Source organism: Pelophylax lessonae (assembly GCF_965119305.1).
Source record: "Pelophylax lessonae genome assembly, chromosome: 13".
Lineage (NCBI taxonomy): Eukaryota > Metazoa > Chordata > Amphibia > Anura > Ranidae > Pelophylax > Pelophylax lessonae.
The window spans coordinates 161,677,998-161,687,180 of record NC_138780.1 but is presented as its reverse complement, the minus strand read 5'-3'; the positions used below and the strand labels follow the sequence as shown (position 1 = coordinate 161,687,180).

General features: G+C 41.7%; 1 protein-coding gene across 1 annotated transcript; it reads left to right on the top strand.

Moving 5' to 3' along the window:
- Positions 1-6,351: 6,351 nt before the first annotated feature.
- On the top strand, positions 6,352-8,960 carry LOC309569221 (uncharacterized protein; the record flags this gene model as incomplete). The annotated part of the gene is made up of 3 exons (XM_082274976.1): positions 6,352-6,504; positions 7,473-7,767; positions 8,215-8,960. 3 exons carry the CDS (start codon positions 6,352-6,354, stop codon positions 8,958-8,960), a joined length of 1,194 nt encoding a protein of 397 aa, XP_082131102.1.
- Between the last annotated feature and the right edge of the window lie 223 nt (positions 8,961-9,183).

Below are 9,183 nucleotides of genomic sequence, written 5' to 3'. Positions count from 1 at the left end.
TATCTTTACTTCAGTGGCACGGTGAAACAGCGGCCTTGCCGCATTCTGCAGGCAGTTGTCCTCAGGAATTGTGCATAGTTCAAGTTGGAGTATCCCACTTATTCCCTTCTCCCATCCGTTCTAAAATAAAATACAAAAAACCAAATCCCCTGGACTGTTCATTGTCTGAGCAAAGAACTGTTAATGCCGTGTATTTGCTATGAGTTGCTAATGGTAACCCAGGGGACCCAAGAACGTGTAATTCTCAGCGGCTCCCTAGGGGGCAGTGCTACACCAAACTTAGGCTTTTAAATTACTTACCTTGTGCTATATTGTTCTACAATACCTTGCATTGCTTTGGCATTGCCCTGGGAACTGTAAAAGAACATTGAGTTCAGCAGAATCTGGTGTTATTGTAGTTGAAAAGAAGTTTGGAGTCAACTTTTCTAAACAAATTGGCAGCACAGTTAATTATAGTGAAGAATAGTAATATATATATTTGTTCCATATACACAAGCCATACATAGTCTCTTTAAATTTACACTTTAAATAGTTCAGTCTGGCCAGATTTATATTAGATATAGACTGGTGGCAGGAAAATATATGAAGAAAATGATTTTATCACAGCAGAGCCACCAGTTAAAATACAACCGCAATCATAAAATAGTTCATGCATACAGTGCACAGGTCACAAGGACGTAACAAATCTTCCAGCTTCAGATCAACACGGCGCAAACACAGACTGCCAGTTTTATGTAGGCAAACGCAGTGTGTGACTGTCCCCTGGCCTACCGCCAAGCAAAGCCAAACTCTGATTGATGGAGAACCGCTCATCCTTGTAGACAGAAGGAGAAGAGTAGCAAAAATCTGGCAAAGTGGAAACAATTTATTTATACCCATCCCAATTATTCATTGTGTGTTTTCGTAGTGACGTGTAGCCTATTTATTCTCCATCTCATGCGCTCACTCAGATTTCTGAGAGTTGACATCACAATAATTTTTTTTTTTTTTTAACTTTACTCCTTTTTTTTTTTTTTTTAATAATTTTCAGTTGTGATGATTTTTTTCTAAGTTTAAGGCGTCATATACAGGACATTTACATGCTCCTGAGACTTGAAAGGTAAAATGTCTTTCTCTTTCCTGCGCCCGGGGAGCTGCGGTGTTGTGTACAGCTTCAAAATAAGTGTTTGGCTATACACGGCCAACTGCTGGTAAACACAGATGGTTCCAGCATCAGTATTTACCTGTGCATGCGTGTTTTGCATTTTTTCCATTGCTGATTGCACATGCACAAGTAACTATTGATGCAGATACCATGAGCGTTTACAAGCAGCTGGCTGCACACAGCCATTCACTTTTATTGGTGGCTCTATGTGCCCCTACAGCTCAATAGGTGCAGAAAAGCACCAAACAATTTGTGCTTCAAGACTCAGGAGCAGTGGCGTAACTCCAGGGGTTGCAGGGGGTTGCAATTGCAACCGGGCCCCATGCTCCAGGGGGCCTGCGCGGCTCCCCTGTACATCTGGATAGGAGGGGTGGCGCGGGCAGCATGTAGAGAAATCACTGTCCTCCTTTTTCCTCTTATCTTTCAATTTGTTACCATCATTGTCACCATCATCTTTATACTGTTCCACAAAAAAGAGTTTTTGAGTTGGTCTTGTTGGTGTCATGGTATTTGCCTTTGATTGTGTATGGTGTGAAAAGTGCGCTGATTGGGGACTATGTTAAGCTGCAACCATAGATCCAAAATGTGGTAAACGTGTAAATAAAAAATATCAGGTGCGCTAAACAAGTGTGTAAGTGTTGAAACAGAGTAAAACACTAAAAATTATGTGATATAAACAAATATAAAAAATGACCAATAAGGGCTCTTTCATACGGACGTTCCGTATGTCCGTAAATCACCCCATCCGTTTGCGGGTGATATACGGACATAATGAATGTCTATGGGATTGCGGATGTCAGCGGATGACCATCCGTGTGAAAGAGCCCTAACTCTAGGTCTCTCCTAAAATAAAACATCAATCATGGTGTATACACATACAACGCCATAGGTGTAATACAGAAATCAAAGTGTAGAGACACGGAACAAAATACACCAAAAATGGTGAAAAAAGTGCAAAAAAAAAAGCAACAAAAAAAAAATTATATATTTGGACTTTTATCATTTGTTGCTTTTTTGCACTTTTTTCACCATTTTTGGTGTATTTTTTTTTCCGTGGCGCATTTTTGTGCCACGTATATCACAACAGTGGTCTCTACACTTTGATTTCTGTATTAAACCTATAGCATTGTATGTGTATACACCATGTTTGATGTTTTATTTTAGGAGAGACCTAGAGTTATTGGTCATTTTTTATATTTGTTTATATCACATAATTTTTAGTGTTTTACACTTACACATTTGCATTTGATTGCCAAAAGCTTGTAAGTAGATTACTTTTCAATTTTAAATAAATGATTATGTTGGTAATGCACAAGGTCGGTTCCCCCCTCTTTTGTATCACGAAGAGCACAAAGAAAAGAAAGGGGAGAACCTAAACAGAACTGAAGTTTTCTGGTAGCAATCATAGGGACCACCTGAGTCTTCTGGAGAATTGTGTGCTAATAGACTCCTGCACGCTGGTTTTGGGAATGGAGGATTGCTTGCCTGGCTTGAAATTACTTGCGCAGCTACCCTATCAGATGTGGCTTCTCGGAGCTGCTGAGGGACTGAATCAGATAAACGTATCCTCCCTGGGCATGTCCAGGAACCCAGGAAGTTGTGGAGAAAGCAGTTAAGCCCCATACACACGCACAGATTGTTGGCCGTAAATTGTTGGCCAACGTCTGATCTGCCGATTGTAGGCTTGTTAGTATGATGCTTCCGACAACCAACTGCGAATTTTCGGCCGAAAAAAATCTGGTGTGCATGCTATAAAATTTTTGTTGGCCAACAAAGAACGGCCGATTGTTCCTCAGTCAGTACAGATTTCGGCAGACAAAAATCAGATGAGCAAGACTGGGCATGCTCAGAGAAGAAAAAACACACGGAAAGTAAACCATCACATGACATCACTTCTGAAGTTGGTTTTTGTTGGCCAACAAAAGTCCAGTGCAAGTCTAGGCACATTTCAACCAACAAACAACACTGGACAAAAGTTGGCCGATCAGTTGGCCAACAATCTGTGCGTGTGTACGGGGCTTTAAAGGGGCCTGTGTCTATATCTGAGCATGGTAAATAAATGTGCACTCCACTACGGTGATCTTTTAACCCAAAATTAGCTCCCTACATCCATACTTCAATTTGTCAACTTCAAACCCCCATCTTCAACTCAGCAGCAGGCAATGTAAAATAAGAGACCTATTTCCTACACTTCTCATCATTCATTTGCTGGGTTTGGTGTATTTGGTGAATTCTACACAACAAAAAGCAATCAATCCACAGACAGCATGTCTTTCTTTGAAACCACTTGTCATGTGATGGGAAAATGGAGATTGTGTCTACGACTCTTAGAAACCCTTGAATTTATGAGGCTGAGAATATTAGCATGAATGGAGCACAGCAAGTTATTTCAATAGAGGATGAAGACCTTCGTGAATAATTCAACTAAAAAAACAGGTAACGGGAATAATAGGCTCTGGGTCTCAGCTGGGATAATTAGCAATGAACAATTCTCAGCTCCTAGCAAGGCACAATCACTACAATTACCTGCAAGGTCTTGTAACTGTGATACAAAGTTAGAGAAGGAAGGACTACGACTGCTCACAGCAACCAGGCCAGAGGCAGAGAGCAGAAACAACTGTTTCACCATCATTATCAGCAGTGTTGGGGTAGTTACTCAAAAAATGTAACTAGTTACTTCTGTAAATTGTAATGAGATTACTTTACTAGTTACTGCATTTGAAAAGTAACTTCACTACTTATTACTTTACTTTACTCTTTCTTCATTTACCGTGTAGAAGAAGATACATGACACTCTTTCTGCATAGAATTTATTGTATAAACACAGGCTTTGGGAAAAATGAGAACAAAATCTGAAAAAACAGAATAAAACATAAAGTGCAACAAAAAGTCATAAACTTCATCCCTCTCTATTCTTCGAAATAACGATTGTATCGCACGGCTTGGGTAACGCAGGAAAGCGCATTCCTATAGCCTAGTAAAGTAGTGTAGTTACCTCGTATAGCCTAGTAAATTAGTGTAGTTACCAATATTAGTATTGTAACTAGTTACTTTACTTAGTTACCAAAAAAAGTAATGTAGTTACTGTAATCAGTTACTTTGTAACTAGTTACCCCCAACACTGATTATCAGGATCTAAAGGTACTGACAGACATGAGATGACAATTATCAGATCGGACCAACTTGGCTTTAGCACCATCAGACAATTCTTTTCTCTTCCAGAAACCAGCACAAGGAATGTCTGGAAGCCCCTCCTTCCTGTATAGACATATAGGTGTAACATTAGCTGAGCAGAGCATACATGTTCATGGGGCAGGGAGGTGACAGACGGGCAGCAGGTCCATTGATGTGTATTGAGCTTATCGTGTCGGGCTGCCATTTGGGGGATTTCCATGATATATCCTATTCTTGGCCATCATCTACATCCCGCCGAATTCTTCTGACCGCCAGTTGTGCCATATAGGCTTGATACTTACTACTATTTGGTAAGCAGCTTTATTGTCGGTGGTGGATTACAGCACTTGTGGTGGACTGCACTATCATTTGTTTATCACACCAGTCACCTTATTGATTTGTGGACACTTTATAGAAATATTTATTGTGTGCACTATTCATCTTATGGACATATTTTTTATTGAATATTTATTCATCAATTTATGTAATTTGGATATTCACTTTCATTTTGACACTTTTATTGTTTATATGGTCACATATTCTTAAGATTGATTCATATTTTTTAGCGCAGCTTGTTGTTTAATAAGTTTGTTTGGGTGTTGTCACACTTGAAGCTGCAGCTTTTTTACTTTATTTTTCCACTAGCGCGGTTATTAATTTTTGGGAATAATAAAGTTACATAATATTTTGGTGCCGGGGGATACTACTAGTCTCTTTTTAAATTTCCATATGAGACAGGCAATGCAAATAAGGAAAATATACTTACCTGAGCCTGATCTTGATCTAGCACTGTGAACAAGAGCAGAGGCGCTCTCAGCTTTTTCCCTCCTCATTGGCTCAGAGACAGTAGCAGGAGCCATTGGTTCCCGCTGCTTCCAATCACAGCCAGTGATGGGGGGAATGGGGGCGGGGCCAAGCTGCACTCTTTGGACACACATAGTCGACTCAGGAGTGAGCATGCACGAGTACCCCCATAGCAAGCAACTTTCTATGGTGGCCAGTCGATGGGGGAGGAGCCAGAAGGGCCAGTGGGGGACCCGAAAAGAAGAGGATCTGTGCTGCTCTGGGTAAAACTATTGCACAGATCTAATAAGTAAAACATGTTTGGTATTAAAACAAAAAAATTGAGCCTTTACAATCATCTTAAATCCTGGGGAAAAAAATAAAGTTATTGCCTCCAACTTATCTTGGAACTGTTAGGTTGCAAAATATTACATTTTGAATTTACATACAGTTTACTAATTCAGTGGGAGGTAAGTAGGGTCCAGGTATGGTAGTGAGAAACAAGGGAAAAGGGGTAGGGGAAATATGAGGGATGATATCTACCAAACCTCGGCAATGGGGAATTTAATGTGCCACATATCCAATAGAAAAGATCTAATAAAGTAACAATATTTTATTTGTACAAAAATCTATGTTTAAATATAAATCAATTAAAATGCATACAATTGGATTGTTGATACATATGCACGAAAACATCAGATAATTGGAATGTATATAGTGTGGTTCACTGACGGATCAACGCGTTTCGCTGGCAAAGCTTCTTCTTGGGACATAATTCTCCCCTGTGGGACGTTTGGGACGGATGTCTTTATAGGCGGCACTTTTCTCCCTGGCTGTCCTTGCTTGCGGACGTGTACTTTTACTACCTTGGAAGATTTGAGGGATTTTTGGCACAAATAAAATATTGTTATTTTATTAAATCTTTTCTATTGGATACATACGTGGCCAGAGATGTATAGTAACTATTGGCACTTTTCCACTGCAAGTACCGGCTAGTACCGGCTCGGCTCTACTCGGCCCTGCTTGGCCCGGTTTGCTTTTCCACTGCAGTACCGCATGGTATAGTGTCGGAACGGTTCGGTACGGTACGGTATAGGTTTGCTTTTCCACTGTGTATAGTACTGATAAGTAGTGGGCAGGATTACTCTGTAGTTGCACCGCCTCTACTGCTGTGACATCATCTTAAGGAGACACAGCAAGGAGACACAGCAATGGAGCCTATGGAGGGAATGGTGTTCCTGATTCTCGGCATGTGGATTCTTTTCACCACTCGGCGAAGACTCTTTTTACAAAGGAGGCTGATGGCAGCAAAGCTAAATACTGCAGAAAAAAACAAGAGAGTATGGGAACTCCTACAACAAAGTAAAGATGATGATGACAGGTTTGCTCAGCGGCACACAAGGGTAAGCTTTAGCACTGTTTTTGGCACTTTTCCACTGCAAGTGCCGTGTTATGTGTGTTATGTGTGTGTGGTATGTGTGTGTGTGGTATGTGTGTGTGTGGTATGTGTGTGTGTGGTATGTGTGTGTGGTATGTGTGTGTGTGGTATGTGTGTGTTATGTGTGTGTGGTATGTGTGTGTGGTATGTGTGTGTGTGGTATGTGTGTGTGGTATGTGTGTGTGTGGTATGTGTGTGTGTGGTATGTGTGTGTTATGTGTGTGTGTTATGTGTGTGTGTTATGTGTGTGTGTTATGTGTGTGTGGTATGTGTGTGTGGTATGTGTGTGTGTGGTATGTGTGTGTGGTATGTGTGTGTGGTATGTGTGTGTGGTATGTGTGTGTTATGTGTGTGTGGTATGTGTGTGTGTGGTATGTGTGTGTTATGTCTGTGTGTTATGTGTATGTGGTATGTGTGTGTGGTATGTGTGTGTGTGGTATGTGTGTGTGTTATGTGTGTGTGGTATGTGTGTGGTATGTGTGTGTGTGGTATGTGTGTGTGTGGTATGTGTGTGTTATGTGTGTGTGTTATGTGTGTGTGGTATGTGTGTGTGGTATGTGTGTGTGGTATGTGTGTGTGGTATGTGTGTGTGTGGTATGTGTGTGTGGTATGTGTGTGTGTGTGGTATGTGTGTGTGGTATGTGTGTGTGGTATGTGTGTGTGGTATGTGTGTGTGTTGTATGTGTGTGTGTGGTATGTGTGTGTGTTATGTGTGTGTGTGGTATGTGTGTGTGGTATGTGTGTGTGTGGTATGTGTGTGTGTGTGGTATGTGTGTGTGGTATGTGTGTGTGGTATGTGTGTGTTATGTGTGTGTGGTATGTGTGTGGTATGTGTGTGTGTGGTATGTGTGTGTGTGTTATGTGTGTGTGTTATGTGTGTGTGGTATGTGTGTGTGGTATCATTTGTTAAAATGAGTATTCTGTGTATTTCAGATCCTTATGCTGCAAAGTCGCCGCCACAGACCTTCTGTTTGGACTGTAAACCGAGCTTCTGATTGGTGGGATGTCATTGTTCCCAATTTTACAAACACTCAGTGGCTGGAGAACTTTCGAATGTCAGAAGAAACATTTGCCTACTTGTGCAACAAAGTGCGTCCAGTGATGGAAAGACATGACACAAACTTTCGTGTTTGTGTTCCTTTAAAGAAGAGAGTAGCCATTGCACTGTGGAAGCTCGCAACTGGCTCTGAGTACAGAAGTGTTGGACATCTGTTTGGTGTAAAGCCCCGTACACACGTACCGATGGTCGGCATACAAATGTTCCTCTTTTCTCCCCGGGATGTCGGTGTCTGCTGAAAAGTGCAAAGACAGCACAAGGACAGCACAAGAATTTTGTCCGCCGACTGCAGAAGTGATGTCATGTAATGGTTAACTTTCCCTGTGTTTTCTATTTTCTGAGCATGCCCAGTCTTGCAAATCTGCGGTCTGTCGGCCGAATTGTGTACTGACAGGCGAACAATCGTCCGTTCTGGTGTCCGCAGACAAAAATTTTCATGTTTGCAAGAAAGACTTTTGTCCGCGGATTGTGCGCAGACATCTGTCGGAGGCACCATACTAACACGCGTACAATCGGCAGATCCTTCGTCCACCGACGTTTGTATGCCGACGATCGGTACGTGTGTACGGGCCTTTAGCATAACAACTGTTTGTCGATGTGTCCATGATTTCTGTGCAGCAGCAGAGATTTTGTTGGTACCAGAACAAATTCGTTTTCCAGATCAGGAGAAGTTTAAAGAAATAGCTGCCTACAATGAGAACAGGTGGGGGCTTCCACAGTGCATTGGTGCTATTGATGGATCTCACATACCCATCATAGCACCACAGGACTATCACTGTGACTATTTCAACCGTAAAGGCTGGCACTCCATCATCCTTCAAGGTGTTGTTGATGGAAAGGGACTCTTCTGGAATGTTTTTACTGGGCTGCCTGGAAGCATGCATGATGCTCGGGTTTTGAGACTGTCCACACTGTGGGATCTGTTAATTCGTGGAACACACAAACCAACTAACACTAGAAACATTGGTGGTGTGAATGTTGGCTACTACATCCTAGGAGATTCTGCCTATCCCTTGCAGCAGTGGCTCATAAAACCATTCAGTGACACTGGACGGCTGACAACAGAACAGCAGGTGTACAACATGAAAATCTCCAGAGCACGTGTAGTGGTAGAAAATGCATTTGGTAGATTAAAAGGAAGATGGCGTTGCCTTATGAAAAGAAATGACTGTGCAGTTGACCTTGTGAAATCTATGGTCCAGACTTGTTGTGCACTACATAACCTTTGTGAGAGTCATGGAGAAGCCTATGAGAGTTCATGGGATTCACCTTCTGTACCAGAGCCTGTAGTGGCACTGGCACAGGCTGTAGAGGAAGAGGGCAGGGATGTACGTGAGGCTCTGATGCGTTACTTGAATAGTTGACTCCTGTCAAGCTATAGCAAAAATAGTACCAAGTATAATGTCTTGCTTCCCTTTTTTTTTTTTTTTTTTTTTTTAACGTGCTTTAATTATTGTGGTATGGTGATTTGACCGATCATCAGCACGGGAGGTGAGAAGGCTTTATCATCACCACCGAGCATCGCTGCTGACCACAGCACTTGCTACTGTATGACTGCTATGTCAAGTTGGTAAGCTGAAGGAATGT